This window comes from Wickerhamomyces ciferrii, contig 00057 (assembly GCF_000313485.1).
Source record: "Wickerhamomyces ciferrii WGS project CAIF00000000 data, strain NRRL Y-1031 F-60-10, contig 00057, whole genome shotgun sequence".
Lineage (NCBI taxonomy): Eukaryota > Fungi > Ascomycota > Saccharomycetes > Phaffomycetales > Wickerhamomycetaceae > Hansenula > Hansenula ciferrii.
Window position 1 is genome coordinate 39,202 of NW_011887683.1, and position 16,686 is coordinate 55,887.

General features: G+C 27.1%; 10 protein-coding genes across 10 annotated transcripts; all 10 read left to right on the top strand.

The window, feature by feature from the left end:
- Positions 1 to 515: 515 nt before the first annotated feature.
- On the top strand, positions 516 to 878 carry BN7_2450 (uncharacterized protein; the record flags this gene model as incomplete). The annotated part of the gene is made up of 1 exon (XM_011276924.1): positions 516 to 878. One exon carries the CDS (start codon positions 516 to 518, stop codon positions 876 to 878), a length of 363 nt encoding a protein of 120 aa, XP_011275226.1.
- Positions 879 to 1,653: 775 nt separating this feature from the next.
- BN7_2451 (uncharacterized protein) lies at positions 1,654 to 2,115 on the top strand (the record flags this gene model as incomplete). The annotated part of the gene is made up of 1 exon (XM_011276925.1): positions 1,654 to 2,115. One exon carries the CDS (start codon positions 1,654 to 1,656, stop codon positions 2,113 to 2,115), a length of 462 nt encoding a protein of 153 aa, XP_011275227.1.
- A 2,681-nt stretch (positions 2,116 to 4,796) lies between these two features.
- On the top strand, positions 4,797 to 5,150 carry BN7_2452 (uncharacterized protein; the record flags this gene model as incomplete). Its single annotated transcript, XM_011276926.1, has 1 exon — positions 4,797 to 5,150. The coding sequence occupies one exon, from the start codon at positions 4,797 to 4,799 to the stop codon at positions 5,148 to 5,150; it is 354 nt and encodes a 117-aa protein (XP_011275228.1).
- Positions 5,151 to 7,557: 2,407 nt separating this feature from the next.
- On the top strand, positions 7,558 to 7,923 carry BN7_2453 (uncharacterized protein; the record flags this gene model as incomplete). The annotated part of the gene is made up of 1 exon (XM_011276927.1): positions 7,558 to 7,923. The coding sequence occupies one exon, from the start codon at positions 7,558 to 7,560 to the stop codon at positions 7,921 to 7,923; it is 366 nt and encodes a 121-aa protein (XP_011275229.1).
- A 643-nt stretch (positions 7,924 to 8,566) lies between these two features.
- On the top strand, positions 8,567 to 8,893 carry BN7_2454 (uncharacterized protein; the record flags this gene model as incomplete). The annotated part of the gene is made up of 1 exon (XM_011276928.1): positions 8,567 to 8,893. One exon carries the CDS (start codon positions 8,567 to 8,569, stop codon positions 8,891 to 8,893), a length of 327 nt encoding a protein of 108 aa, XP_011275230.1.
- Positions 8,894 to 9,726: 833 nt separating this feature from the next.
- On the top strand, positions 9,727 to 10,077 carry BN7_2455 (uncharacterized protein; the record flags this gene model as incomplete). The annotated part of the gene is made up of 1 exon (XM_011276929.1): positions 9,727 to 10,077. One exon carries the CDS (start codon positions 9,727 to 9,729, stop codon positions 10,075 to 10,077), a length of 351 nt encoding a protein of 116 aa, XP_011275231.1.
- Positions 10,078 to 12,283: 2,206 nt separating this feature from the next.
- Positions 12,284 to 12,664, top strand: BN7_2456 (uncharacterized protein; the record flags this gene model as incomplete). The annotated part of the gene is made up of 1 exon (XM_011276930.1): positions 12,284 to 12,664. One exon carries the CDS (start codon positions 12,284 to 12,286, stop codon positions 12,662 to 12,664), a length of 381 nt encoding a protein of 126 aa, XP_011275232.1.
- Positions 12,665 to 13,833: 1,169 nt separating this feature from the next.
- On the top strand, positions 13,834 to 14,196 carry BN7_2457 (uncharacterized protein; the record flags this gene model as incomplete). The annotated part of the gene is made up of 1 exon (XM_011276931.1): positions 13,834 to 14,196. One exon carries the CDS (start codon positions 13,834 to 13,836, stop codon positions 14,194 to 14,196), a length of 363 nt encoding a protein of 120 aa, XP_011275233.1.
- A 775-nt stretch (positions 14,197 to 14,971) lies between these two features.
- On the top strand, positions 14,972 to 15,316 carry BN7_2458 (uncharacterized protein; the record flags this gene model as incomplete). Its single annotated transcript, XM_011276932.1, has 1 exon — positions 14,972 to 15,316. One exon carries the CDS (start codon positions 14,972 to 14,974, stop codon positions 15,314 to 15,316), a length of 345 nt encoding a protein of 114 aa, XP_011275234.1.
- Positions 15,317 to 15,805: 489 nt separating this feature from the next.
- On the top strand, positions 15,806 to 16,177 carry BN7_2459 (uncharacterized protein; the record flags this gene model as incomplete). The annotated part of the gene is made up of 1 exon (XM_011276933.1): positions 15,806 to 16,177. One exon carries the CDS (start codon positions 15,806 to 15,808, stop codon positions 16,175 to 16,177), a length of 372 nt encoding a protein of 123 aa, XP_011275235.1.
- Positions 16,178 to 16,686: the final 509 nt, after the last annotated feature.

Below are 16,686 nucleotides of genomic sequence, written 5' to 3' on the forward strand. Positions count from 1 at the left end.
AGTATCCTTTTGGTTAATATTTTATTTATAAAACTTAAAAAACATTGGTGTTTCGTCTGGTGTGAGAAAAGGTTCTTGATCCTCTGGTATATTAATATGATTTTGCAATTTAATATGACTAATATCTTACTAATCAAACCAGATTATATAATCCTTACGTAATAGTCATAACAAAATCATAAAATCTATAAACTTTTGAATTAAAAGTATTATAAGTAAAGATACTCAAGGGATAATGAATCATGATTGTGATTACATGTTATTTTCATGAGGTGTAATCATGATATATAACATGAAATTAAACATATACTTACAAGTTACGATCAAATGTTGATCTATGAAATCATTGCTACTGTTTTATAATGATTTACATTAGATCAAGTTGACAAGAGGACAAAAATTTTATTATAAATTTTGTTGAATCCCCACATAAATTTCAATTTACTTCAATTCATATCATCTCTAAAGGATCATAAATCACAAATCACAATAAAAGAAGCTAAACAAATTACAATATGTCTACTTTGATTAAAACTTTTGAAGAATATGAAAAAATTATAGAAGAAGTTGATGGAGAAATTTACATAAATTTTATTTATAACGACCTTTATGGAAAAGAAAAAGAACTAGGTGAAAGATTTGAGAAATTTGCTGCTGAATATTCCAATTCAGATGACATTTCATGTTATAGAGCATATCTTGGTGATTTTAAACCTTTTGGATATGATTGGGGTTCTGTTCCGGTTTCATCACAACTTGGTAATGTAAACATAAATGAATCATCTCTAATTGCTACTTATGTTGATCATGGTGTTCGTTTGGTCTATAAGACAAGTTGTGACGATGAAATTGAAGATTTTTTTAATCAATGTGGTTAAGCTGTATGAAACAATAATTATATCAAATTGAAGAAAATTTTATATACAGCTGCTTTATACAAAATTATATATAAATGAATATGAGAATCAAATCTTTTGACGTATATTATTAGTGAATGTTCATGTATGATAATTTTATATGTAGTACAATCAATTGATCATAATCATAATATAATTCATTATATAATGTTTAATGCTATATAATTGATGATTTTCGTAAAAAATCAAATATAACCTCAAAATTTTGAAATTTCAATTGTTTGTTGAAATATTTCCAGCTCATGGTGGATTGTAGATCTATACTGATCTTGGTGAAAATATGTACTAAAACTGGGGTACTAATGTATAATTATTATAACTTTGAATGATCAGAAACGGTTGTTATAAGGGAATACATTGACTAATATTATGGATTGGAAAAATCATTTTGGTATGGTATAAGTGTTATGAAAATGTGTCTAATCATAAACGATCATGATTACCTGGAGCTTTAATGTTTCTTTCATGACGTATGACGTATGGTGTTCGGCCTTTTCCCATAACGTCCAATGATGAAGTGATGAAGTTTTGTTAAAATCAAGTGTAAATCTATTGCTACTTTATATTTTAATGATCTGCAATAGAAAATGAACAAGGATTAAAATTGTATAAATATTGAATTAAATAACTTATTATATAAATATCCATATTCAATTTATCAATTTTGAAAGATTCTCAAGCAAATATAATTATAGAGAGGAAAATTAGCACAATCAAACAACGTCTGGTTTACAAAATGTCTACTTTAATCAACAATAGGGAAGAACTTGAAAAAATCTTAAAAGATTCCACTCTTAGAATAAGTGGAATGAATGCTCCCACAATATACATCAATGTTATTGATACTGATTATGATAATTCAATAGAACAAAATGAGTATTTTGAAGAAATAGCTCTAGAAAGTACACAAAATAAAAGACGTAAAAAGTTTTACAGAGCATTAAAAGATGATATTCAAGATGTTGAAGAGATTTTTGATGAAATTATTTATAAAAGTGAAGATCAACAACCTTATAATCATTTTGAAGAAGTTAAAATGGATCCTAATTTGAAAGGAAAAATGACGATATTACCGTTTATTGTTGAAGTTTATGATAAAAAAATATATGGGTGTGCCTTAACAACTAGTGAAAAACAAGTTGAAAGAATGTTCACCACAAGAAGTGGTAAAACCCCAACAAGTGGTAAATGTTACTGAGAATAACATGGTATCAAAGTTTATAGGTGTTATTATAAACAATTATATATAATTATTAACATTTAAATTTGATTTTAATTTTGATTTATACCTGTGTAAATTATCTCAGCGGCTAATTTTTCATTCATGATATAAATAGTTCAAGAGATTCCCAAAATTTCAAATTTTCAAAATTCAATTATAAGTTGAACAAATTCCAAAATCAAGAATAGATACGGAAATCATGAACTCAATTTAGAATTTGATGTAATTATTGTTTCTAATATAAATGTTAAAGACTTTCACCAATATTTGGGTTTAACAGCTGGTCGATTGATTCATAATTTGTACCATTTGAGCAGTCTTTGCATATGTGCTTTACCATTTGATCAATCAATTTCAAATTATAGATAGTATTTTTGAATACCTCAATTTGAAGATATATAGATTGAATAAATTTTGATATCATATAATGATATTGAACTCATTATTGATTGATATTGATTCATATTTTACATATTCATTTTGTAGAATCAATCTAATATATTTCAACAGTTGAAATGACTTGATACTAACTTACTTGATAATGATTATAGAAGATAACCGCTGTGTATAAACAACTCTACAATTAATTAGATCATAATCATTTGAAAAAGAATAAGATATTGTATATTATAAATTCATTTTAAATAACAACATCACTTAATTAAATCTTTCAATAAATCATATAATTATAGGTAATTTATAGCTCCAATATATTATACAAATGAAAGGATATGTAATTTAATGAATATACCAAATTCAAGATTTTTGAAACATTAGAAAAAATAACATTCAGCCTGGAATTGACATTAGTAACTAAAGTAGGATTGAAATTAATGGAACTAGAATATAAATTTGAAGAATTAAGCTGAGTCTAGGAAATTCTTGAACTTTTATATTTGAAAATTAGCCGCTGTGTTGAAACTACAATAAAACAATCCACAAACAAAAACGTCATAATCAATCTGATTCTCATTTTAATAACAGAATGAAGCAATCAATCATATTCTTATGACTTGTATATTCTAAGTTATTCATGATTAATCTACTCAAACAATTATCATTAAATAAATAGTAAAGAACAATCAATTGAATAACTATAGGTTATTGTAACCATCTGAGGTCAAGAAATTTAAAAAAAATAACCAAAAGGATGTTCTGTAGCACTGCAAAAACACTTCATAAATGTTATCCTTGATGAGAAAAGTATTTCAGAATTACTGATATTGTACAATTAATTTTTTGAATTTTTTAAAAAGCTGGGAAATTTTTGAGTTTATATATGAAAAACTCAATAAGAAAATTATTAAAAAATTAGTCGACGTGGTCTGATCATTAGTAAAGTAGCTTAATGAGATAACTAAAGAGTGTTCCTTATAGATCTAAATTACAATGAAGATATTGAACAACTACAATTGAAAACACATCAATTGATTAAAAGTAGTTCAGAATCATTACAAGTCTTATCGATCATTCTTCAATCTAACCAAATGATATGAATAAAACTATACGATTCCAATCATGTATAATACTTATATATCATTAACTAATGATCCTTATAACTCTTTTAAGGCTATTAGCATGCAACAAGTATACAATAATGTATTTTTCTTACAATTACCAAAAAGCAATTAATAAAATGTGTAATCAATACTTCAAGAACATATTTGTAAAACCAATAAGCATTAAGCTGAAGAAACAAAAATCGACTTTTGAAAATTACGTTTAAAAAAGTGGATTTTGAAAAGTATTTATATTTTTCAATGCAGATGGCAGCTTAATTTAATTAATTTGTGGAGATCGGAATCTCGGAGCTAAATTTATGAGATCCCGATCCGGATAAAGATAAGATCAATGAACAACTTATTTAAATAAACTACATGAAAACAATGGAAAAACATTTAGACATGTATATAGAAATAGTAGATCACTATAATTTCAAATGAATCAAATACAATATTCATAACATGTCTTGTGGGCAATACGTCTAAGCTGATTAAAATAACTTCGACATTATTGAAAAATCTCCATGTAAGTAAAATAGCCTTTATGAAATCAAACACAGAATCATAGAATACAATTGGGTGAAATAGTAGTAACAACCGTTAATCCAAAAGAATTGCCAGAGTCACTAGACATAGTCTGGTATCAGGAATTCGGGCAAAAGGTTAAAGCATCAACAAAAATCACATATGAAGTGGAACCCTTGAAGAGAACTGATGTTTGGTTACAAGGTGTTTTAAAAAGTAAACAGTTTTTTTTTAATCAACGTCAAATCAAATTATATAATCATTACATAATACTAGTAACTTATAAAATCTATAAAGTTTTGAATTAAAGGTGTTATACGTAGATACTCAAGGGATAATGAATCATGATTCAGATTACATGTTTTTTTGATGATGTATGGCTATCGGCCTTTTCCATAACGTCCAATGATGAAAGCGAAGAAGTTTGTCAAAATCAAGTGTAAATCTATAAAATCATTGCTACATCATATTTTTATGATCTACAATAGAGAATGAACAAGGATAATTTTTTTAGCTTATATGTCTGTGTTATAAATATCGAGTGTTATTCCTCTTTAAGAGTTCATGATACTATTATATTAAGCTAAAGGGTTTAAATAAATCAAGGCAAAAAACCACCAAAGCACCATCATGTCCACTGAGCTCAATAACATGGATGAGTTTAGGGAAGCTTTAAGGGATCTAAGTGTTACATATGTTTTCGTAAATTTCATTGGTAATACTGATAAATATCCTAAATCACAAAAACAAAATGAAAAATATGAAGAAATAGCAGTTGAATGTGAATCAGAAAAAGATCGGAAATTTTATAAGGCGTATCTTGATAATTATGAAATTCGTCCTGAACCTTATGTATCTTATAGAATGGGTGATTGGGATGAAGTTTACGTTGTTGGTTTTCATACTGATAATGAGGAAGCAGTTCTTTATGCTAATACTGAAGATGAAGAAGCATTTGATCAACTTTTTTGTTATCATGCATAAGAGATATTTATAACCAGTGTATCAAATTGGATATAAATTAATTATTATTATATATAATATACTACTTTTGAATCAATACAAATTATTTCAAAAATCTGTCTCAATTATGTAGCATGGAAATATACAAGTTTGTACCTATTCTATAGTATTCTTGAACTTGAACAACTATAATATTACTAGTCAACTAGAGTCAAGACCAGTTTTTGTTAGGGGGCCTGTAATCTCCGTAATCTGGTTGTCAAAATTTGGAAAAAAAATAATTCTGCAACCATATTCACACAATGGAATGCAATTGAATATCCATTCATTCACTATCTGCTACTCAAGAAATCACAACATCATCCATACTAACTGCTTACCATGTCATCACAATCGCTAGGCTCAAGAATCATACATTCATTAATTGTTTTTGTATTACTTCCATATAGTATAGGTGGATTCCTTGCAGTATCAATTATTAAACCAGATACAATTTCAAATATATCATATAGGTCAAAAGCTAACAAAATGTTATGGTATGGATCTATTTTGGTGAAATTTATACATGTTGCTACATATTTAACTATTTTATATAAAAAATGGGATTATTTTAATTCAAGGAAAGAAATCTTTTATGATTGTTTAGGTCCATTAGGGTATGAGTTTTCAGGGGCTTTGGTATTGATACATCTGTCTTATGAATATTTGAAAAAACGTGATATTGCTTTACAAAAGAATGAATTAGTGTTTACAGACAGTCACAGACCATGATGTCATGTTTTCGGTACAAGAGCTCAATTGTCTTTTGCTGATACTGAAAATAAGAATAAAGTTAAACGAATTACTTGAAGAACACAATTTACTGAGTTTCTTATAAGATTAAATTACTACACCTGAAGTCAAATAATAAATGTATCAAATCAGAGATCTATACAATCCATTTTTTCATACAAATGAATATGATAACAAACCTTTTTAAATATGATGTTTGTGATTAAATATTTATATATAATTTAATGTATAATCATGATTGTTAATACTATAATAAATCACTGATAATATAACATGAAATTGAAAAGACAGTTTTAGTCGATATTGGGAAAAATTTGGTTGAAATGGGGTACCATCATACAAAAGTTAGTACAAAGGTCCAGTTGTAATGATAAAAGTATATAGTTAAATCTGAAATTGAAAATAAAAAAAAAGGAAATTTGGATCCTTTATATAATTATAATGAAAACTCAGCGGCTAATTGGATACCACAAAAAGGTGATATAAACTAATTGAATAAAACAAAGACATTAACCGCTGTATATGATATAGATCTCTACAATTGACAATGGAACCAAATAAAAAGAATAAGTCGGTATTGTATATTATAATCCATGTGTATTTAATAACAACATCACTTGATTAAATCAATTTCAATGAATCATATAATATATAGGTAATTTTTATAAATCCAATATAATATAAATGAAACAATGTGATTTTATGAAAATAGTTGGTTTATTTGGCTTTAACCACCCAACCAGCAAACAACACCAATGAAGGAACAGAACTTTCGATTGATTAATTGAGCTATAGTTGGAAATTTTTTAAAAAAGTGGGAATTTCCTTGTACTTTTGTATTGGAAAATTAGCCGCTGTATTAAAACTACAATTAACTATACTTTAAAGAACAAAAACGTCATAAACATTCTGATTCTCATTTGTATACAATGAAGTAACCAATGTATTCTTATGACTTGTATATTCTAAGTTATTCATAATAATATCCATTAACAAATCATAAAAGAAATAGTAAGAAACCATCAATTGAATAACTATAGTTCATTGTAACCATCTAAAGTATTTTGTTACTAAAACGAAGTCTCAATTACAGTCTGAAATTCTTCCCAATATTACTTTACTGAATACAGTTTTGCAAGAGACAATAATGTTATTACCATTCTTGAGGCTTGATTTCCTCCCATATTAAGAGTTTTCAAGAAATATACAAATTGAATTTTTAAAAAGGGGAAATTTTGAGTTTATATATGAAAAATTAAGTGACGCGATCTAAGAAAGATTGAGTCTGATTATATAATCATTACGTAATATAAATAACTTCAAAAATATAAACTTTTAAATTAAAAGTGGTATAGAGACTCAAAGGATAATGAATCATGATTGAGATTACCTGTTTCTTTAATGAGGTGTAATTATAATGTGAAGCTCATTTAAAGTGACATATACTTACGATCAAACGTTGATCTATGAAATCATTGCTACGTACTGTTTTATAATGATTTACAATAGATCAAATTGACAAGAGGACAAGGATTATTTTATGTATAAATATTAATCAATATCCACAAATGTCAATTCATCATTAACTCAAAGGATTTAATCATTATAGTCAAAGGATATCATAAAACCATTAACAATGTCCACTACAATTCATGATGCTCAACAATTTTTACAAATTTTCCAATTCAATGATTATTTAATGTATATAAATTTCAAGTTTTCTGATGATGATCCTGAATTAAAAGAACAAAATGACTTTTTTGAAGAAATAGCTACTAAATATAATGGTCCCAAAATTGCATTTTATAATATAAATTTTAATGATGTTAAAGATACACACAATATTCAAAGAAGATTTACTGAAACTCCGAAAGAATTATATGATGATCCATTTATTGCAATTTATTCTAAATATACTTATAGAGGTGCTATTAAAACACATAATAAAGATCATGTCAAAAATTTATTTAACGATATTGACTATAAACTATCGTATCTATAAATTTGACTAAATTCAAAAATCAAATGGCATATAAAAACTGGAAATCTATATACAAATTAATTGAATTGAATTATATCATATATAAATGGGAATATAAAACTAGTTATATGATGGTTATCAAATTTTATTTTGTTAATCGTAAAAGGTCAGCTCTGATCATGGTAGAAATATATCTCAAAGCTGGGGAACTGATCATGTAATTATAACAAAAGAAAAGATCCTAAAACGTTTGCCATAAGTTCAATATATAATCCATTGAGTAATCTATTGAATTGTAAAAGACTATTAAATATATCAGTAGTATAATGTTACCGTAAAAAAGGTGTTATATTTATAATTGAATATTGAGCTTCGATGTTTTTGTCATGACGTACGGCTATCGGCCTTTTCCATAACGTCCAATGATGAAGCGATGGAGCTTGTCAAAAACAAGTGTAAATCTATAAGATCGTTGCTACGTCAGTTTTTGAACGATCGACAATAGCATTAAGTGGACAAGGATCATTTTAGATCAATTTAGAATTGTATAAATATTGAGTCAAATCACTCTAGAAGTCCATGATACTATTTATATATGTAACTAAAGAGCCTCAATTGAATTAAGGTTATAAAAGATATCAAATTAAGCTAAAAACACACCATCATGTCTACTCTCATTAGAAGTAAGAGACAACTTGAAGAAAGTTTAGATTCAACTAATTATGTTGGAATAATTTTTATTGATGAAGAAAATTATCCTAATTCCAAAAAACAAAATGAAAAACATGAAAAAAAAGTTATTGAAAATGGTCGTGGTTGTGATTGTTATAAAATATATATTCAAAAACCTGGTGATATTGATGTACGTGGTTTTATAACTCATCATAGAGATGGTGAAAAAGTTGATAATGTTTTTTATGCTGGTTTTCTTGATGGTGAATTAATTCATTATGTTAATACTGAAGATGAAGAAGGATTTGACAATCTGTAAGATATCTTTAGTGAGATCAATAGTTTACATAAAATCAATTTATTGAATTAAGAATCTTCCTCAATTGAAAGCGTAGTATACCTGTAAAAGTAAGCGCTTTCTTTTCCATAATTTAAATCAATATATGTTAGCACCCTTATAATCCAACCATATAATGATCTCTGTAAAGATGTGTTAACTAATATCTCACAATAATCAAACGTTATGCCTTAATCAAATATAAATTATATCTCTTAATATTGTTGATTATTCTTCTTTCAATCTCTCATGAATTAGATTCAGGCCTCAGGCTCTCAATTCTCCAATAGTTAAAAAACCTCAAGGACCATCACTTTTCAATGAATTTATTCATGGAATCTACTAATAGCTTTGAAATAATTTGTTTGTAGCAATATTAACGACGAAGAAAATAAAGCAAAACACTCTCAGCTAATTAAATATCAAGGTGATTCTTGGTGAGATTATATGGGACCTCAAAATACAATTTTCATTAAGGATTATATAATCAGACAAAATTCTATAATTACAAAAAAAGTTTTGAATAGAAGTACGTTTGCTAAGTAGTACAAGTAATACTTTATGATTGAGCTTAATTTGTTTCTTTTATGAATCATTTTTCTTCATTTTTCAAAGATTAATTACTGTTCAACAACATGAAAAATCTTAGATCATTGCATCATTGCTAATTTATTTTATATGATCGACAATGAAAATTGAACAAGGAAATTATAAAATCATATAAATATGTTTGATCTCTCTATAAATCAGTCATTTTAACTTTTTATTTCCAAAGGATTGAATTAAAGTCAAAAACCCACACCGTTTAGATAACAATGTCTACCCAACTCAATGATGTTGAAGAGGTTCAAGAAGCTTTAGAAGCTCACAATGGTTCCATTGTTCACATAAATTTCATCGATGAAGGTGATACTGCTTCAAGGGAACAAAATGAATATTTTGAAAAAATAGCTTCTAAGGCTAAGTCCAATAATTTCGGTGGATATTTTTATAAAGTATTTCTTCGTGATGTTCCAAATGTTAAAGAGTATTTAAGGGTATCTCCTCTTGAATATCAAGATTCATATGAACCATTTATCTCTATATTTCATCAAACAAGATTGATTGGTTTTGCTGAAACAACTGATAAAAATAAAGTTGAAGAGTTACTAGAAAGTCTCAATTAATATATGAAGTAAATTAGATACTACTAGTTGAAATTAAAACAATTATATCAAATTAGGGATCTATACAAATCATTCAAAATTATTAAATAAATGAATTGTATGATACGTCTAAAACTATCTTGTTATATTGTAATTTTCTTATATAAATTTTCATGATTATCAGCTATATGTAATCAATTCACTATATTATAATTATAACAAATCATATAAGTTCAAGAGAAGAGTATATAAAATTAGTGTTTTAAAGAAATAATCAGTTTCAAAAGAACCTAATTAACTGAAACGCTTAGCTTAATATCATCAGTTCCTAATCCTTTGTATATGATAATTTTGGAAACCTGCTCAGCGCTGAGCAGTTAATTGGACACCACAAAAAGGTGATACTTTAATTGACTAAGTAATATAACTAAAACAACCGCTGTGTTTGATACAACTCTACAATTGATTAGATTACAATCATAAGATCAAAAGAATAAGATATTGTATATTATAATCCATGTGTAATTAATAACAACATCAATGAATTGGAATCTCATAACGAATCATATATTAAGCTGGTGATTAGCTCCACTATAATATAAATGAAACGAATAGATTTTATGAATATATAATTTGATTTCGAAATTAAAGAAAAAAGCATAATAAATCCAACCATGTAATCTTATTGGTAATGATATAAAAAAAGACGTAATTGCAATTTTAAATATTAATATTAATAATTGATAGAAATAAGATCAAAATGATTTGAAATTAATCGTTTAAAGTGGGAATTTCTTGATTTTTATATTTAAAAATTAGCCGCTGTGTTAAAACTACAATAAAACAATCCACAAACAAAAATGTCATAAACAATCTGATTCTCATTCAAATAAACAAATGAAGTAATCAATGTATTCTTATGACTTGTATATTGTAAGTTATTCATGATAATATCCAAGCAAACCATCAAAGAAATACGTAAAGAACAATCAATTGAATAACTATAGTTCATCGTAATTGATGTAACAAGCTAATTGATATATTAGACAAGAGTGATTAGAGGCCTCCAGAAAGTTAGCAATTAAACTTTTCAACATGAAGAGCTTAGAATTTGAAACAAAATCATGTTATAAACACAAATTAGAACATTCTTAACGATCTAGATTTCTTTTAAAAGTTTTAATTTGAGAATGTATATATTGGTTTTTTTAAAATTAGGGGGGAATTTTGAGTTTATATATGAAAATTAGTAAAGAAAAAGCTGAAAAGGCAGGTGGATCATTAGTAATGACGTAGCTGCAGCTTAAGTAGAGAACTAAACAATGATCCAGCTTATAGATCCAGATTACGATGAAGGTATGAAACAACTACAATCATGAAAACATATCAATTTTTAAAGGTAATTCAAAATCATTACAAGTCTTATCAATCATCTTGTTCAAACAATATAGATAAAACTTAATGATTCTAATCATGTATAATACCTCTATATCATAAAATAATCCTTATAACTCTTGAATTAATCCATATCAATAGGGTTCATGTACTTGAGTTCATGTAAATACTCACTAATTAGTATAACTAACCAACAAATTGAACCTGCAACTAAACACTGATAATGTAAGATGAACCAAATATTCAATAACAGTAAAGAAGTGAAAACAGTATCAAAACACACTTTTCTTTCAATAAAGCACAAGATCGCATAGAAACGTTAAATATAGCCAAAAAACACACAAGTAAGTTTAATGAGCTCTTGAAGTTTTTAATAATTGAAATAAAAATAAGGGATGAAAATTTGAACCAAGGATTTTGGAAAATATTTATATTTTTAGCTCCAGCGCCGCGATTCATGAAATAATACAGTTGTGGAGATATGGACATCTATTGTTAATTTACGAGATCCACAGAAACGTGTAGTTTAGTTAGCTTTTTTCTTTTGTATTGTATCATTAGTTTGTATTCTATAACAAATTAGTTGAAGGAGATGGACTTGAGTCTTGTATTCATAGTTAACAGATATCCTATATGATTGGTAACATAACATTGTACTTACGTGAGCGTAACAAACTTTCGACATTCAATTGGTGCAAAAATTGTGCGTTAAACATACCAACATATCACTAACTACAAAAAACCTTCCCACTCGGTAAAACTAGTGGCTTATAGAAGATTGGACTAAAAGCTTAAGGCTGATTATAAAACAACACAATATCAATTGCTTATCATGTCGGTATCACAATCACTACCTCTAAGAATCATACATTCATTAATTATACTTATATTAGTTCCAAAAACTTATATGAGTGGATTCCTTGCATTATCAATTATTAAACCAGATATTTCAAATATATCGTATAATTCTAAAGTTATGAAAATGGTATGGGGTGGATGTATATTGATGAAACTGAATCATGTTGTTAAATATTCAAAGATTTTATATAAAAAATGGGATTATTATAATTCAAGAGAACAAACTTTCAATGATTCTTTAGGTCCATTAGGGTATGAATTTTTAGGAGGTTTGATATTGATATATCTGTCTTATGAATATTTGAAAAATCGTGATATTGCTTTACAAGAGAATGATGATGAGGAAAAGAAGTAAATAGTACTAACAAACAGTTACAGACCATCAGGATTTATTGCATGCTTCTGGTACAAGAGGGATTAAAAGATCAGATAAGCGCCAATGTACTACACTTGAGATTAAACAATTATAAATAAATAAATGTATAAAATTAGAGATCTATACAATCTATTCAAAGTTATAGAATTAAATGAATATGATAATGAAACTCTTTTAATATGATGTTTGTGACTAAAATCGTATGTAATTTTAATGTATAATTAATTGATAATACTATAATAAATCACTGATCTAATACAACGAGTTATACTGATTTACTTATTATTCCTTTTAATCAATATCGACAGAAGATTTATTTGAAATGACGAGCACACGCACAAGCGCTGGACCAAACCAAAAACGTGTACAAGGTGTTGAATTGATAAAAGTATAAAAATTGAAAAGAAGGGAATTTGGATCCTTTATATAATAATTATGAAAATTTTAGCGGCTAACTAACCGCCACATTAAAGATAAATAGTAATATAGATCGTAGTACAAAATCTCTGAATTAGGAAGTATATTCATGATCGAATTGACGACTTTATGATTCATTACATTTGATGACAGCTTAGAATTCAATTAGCTTACATTCTTGTTCCCATGTTGTTCTCATCTTGCTTGAACTGTTCGTTGTTGAAATATTTTAGGGCTTGATGGAAAACGTAGATCAATTGAAATCAATATCGAATCCCGATCTCAAAATTGAAGGTACTAATAAATTATTATACAAGAAAGGCCAACATTATAATCTATTGAGTGATCTAATGAATTGCTAACGAATTCAAAGAGTATATAGTCTATTCAATATAGCAGGTGTGTTTAATCATAAACAATCATAACTATCGAGATTTGATGTTACTATCATGACGTACGGCTACAGGCCTTTTCCATAACGTCCAATCACGATGATTAAGTGACGAAGGCCGGCTTTGTCAAAAACAAGTGTAAATCTATTGCTAGTTACATTTTTATGATCTACAATAGTATTAAGTGGGCAAGGATCATTGTAGAAATAGTGAATTGTATAAATAATGAGCTTTTTTTCTGCTAAGTTCGTGATAATATTCATATTTAAGTATAAGGGCCTAATTCAATTAAATTTTTAGGTAAAAGATATCTAATTAAGCTTATAAAAACACACCATCATGTCTACTGTCATTGAAAACTTCACAGAATTTGAAGAAGCTTTAGAATCTCATAGTTTGTATGTTGGAGTAATGTTTATGGATGAAGAAAATTATCCTAATTCCAAAAAAGCAAATGAAATATTTGAAAAATTAGCTCTTGAAAATAATGATTATCATCATGGTTATTATAAGGTCTATCTTAATAACTGTGGTGATATTGATTTACATGATTTTGACGTAAGTGATCAAGATGGTTACACTGGTGAAAAAATTGATAATGTTTTCTATGTTGGCTTTATTGATCATGGTGATATAATTCATTATGCTAATACGGAAAATGATTATAAAGAAATGGAAAACATAGTCAAAATTATTAAATAATTAAGAATTTTGTATGAAAATCCACTTTGTATTATACTTTAATTTGACATCATTTAGATCAATACATGTTAAACCCCTCATAATCGAACCATATTGATCTCTGTACAGATATGTTACCTAATCTCTCACAATCACCAAACGTTGGATTAGATTCAGGCTTCAGGCTCTCAAGTCTCCAATAGTTAATTAACCTCAAGAACCATCACTTTTCAATAAATTTATTCATGGAATCTACTAACACCTTTAAATTAATTTGTTTTTAGTAATTACGGCAAAGAAAACAAAGCAAAACACTCTCAGCTAATCAAATATCAAGGTGGATACTTGGTGAGATTATATGGACCTCAAAACAATTTTCATTGAGGATTATATAATCCTTACGTAATACTCATAACAAAATCATAAAATCTATAAACTCTTAAATCAAAAGTGTATACGTAGATACTCAAGGGATAATGAGTCATGGTTGACCTTTGATGTCTCTTTCATGACGTATGGTTATCGGCCTTCTCCATAGTACGTCCAATGATGAAGTGATGAAGCTTTGTCAAAATCAAGCTTGTAATTATTTATAAAATCATTGCTACATCAGTTTTTAAACGATCTACAATAAAGTGGTAAGTGGTAAGTGGATAAGGATCATTTTAGATCAATATTAAATTGTATATATATTGACTAGTTTCTCCTCTTCAGCTAAGCCTATAATTATTTTTAGTAGCTAAAGAGCCTCAATAAAGGTAAATTTGATATAAAGTTAAGCTAAAAACACACCATCATGTCTACTGTCATTAGGAGTATGAGACAACTTCAAGAAATTTTAAATAATCCAGATGCGTATATTGCAATAATGTTTATTGATGAAGAAAATTATCCAGATTCCAAAAAAACAAATGAAAAATTTGATAAATTAGCTCTTGAAGATGCTAATAATGCAGATTACCAGTTTTATAAGATATATCTTCAAAAACCTGGTGATATTGATGTACATCGTTTTATGACTTATCATAGAGAAGATGAAAAAGTTGATAATGTTTTCTTTGCTGCTTTTAGTGGTGATGATCTGATTCAGTATGCTAATGCGGAAAATGAAGAAGAATTCGATAACATTTTCAATGTTTAAACAACTTTTCAATAGAACAAACTGTTGGGGTACTAATATTGGATGATTGATCATAGTTATAATAGTATAATACAGTATGATTGAATATATGTAATGACTTTTTCATTAACTTGACTTGACAGATTATAGCCAGAGTACTCATAGGAATACTGATGTTTATTTATACACATTAATGTTCTTATTCTTAAAGTCTTTTCATACATAATTGAGCTTAATTTGTTTCTTCCATAATTCATTTTTATCATTCTTCGAGGATTACCGTCCAACAGCAAGAAAAATCTTGATCTTATTTGATTGTGTAGATCATTGCATCATACTGATAATTATTTTATGTATGATCGTCGATCGACAAAGAAAAAATTGAACAAGGATTTATTATGTATGAAATTATATAAATACGTTGGATCCCTCTCTATAAATCAGTCCTCAATTATTCATTATTAAAACATATTGAATTAAAAGTCATAAAACCACAACATTCAGATAACAATGTCTACTCAGCTCAATAATGTTGAAGAAGTCGAAGAGGCTCTCAAAGCTCACGATGGTTCCTTTGTTCACATAAATTTCATTAATGAAGGTGATATTGATTCAAGGGAACAAAATGAATATTTTGAAGAAATAGCTTCTAAGGCCAAATCCAAGAATATCGAAGAAGCTTTTTATAGAGTATCTCTTGATGATAATCCACAAATTAAAGATCAATTAATGGTATGTCCTTATGAAAATTATAATTCAAATGATTCATTTATCTCTGTATTCCATGAGATGAACTTGATGGGTTTTGCTAAAACAGATGATAAAAATGAAGTTGAAGAATTATATAAAGGTTTGAGTGAAGTATTAGCCGAAGATGATTGAAATTAGAAAATTTTATATCAAATTAGAGATCTGTATACAAATCATGATTCAAAATTATTAAATAAATGAATATGTAATTATAATACTCTTTTGATAGGTTATTTAATAATTCATGTATAAATTTATGATTATCAGCTATATGTAATCAATTGACTATATATGATAATTTTGGAAACTTATACTAGCGGTTAATTGGATACCACAAAAAGGTTATAATTAATCAAGTATAACAATAACAACCGCTGTGTATAAACAGCTCTACAATTAGTTGAATCATAATCAGTATGATCAAAAGAATAAGATATTGTATATTATAAAGCATATTATGTCCTTTAAAACAACATCAATATGTATTAGAATCTCATAACGAATCAATATAATAGGTAATTCAAAACTCTACTATAATATAAATGAAACGTAATTAATTGATTCTATGAACACCAATAATTATATATAGATATATCACCACGTTTAGGAATGAAGGTTATCACCGTAGAATTTTGCAACAA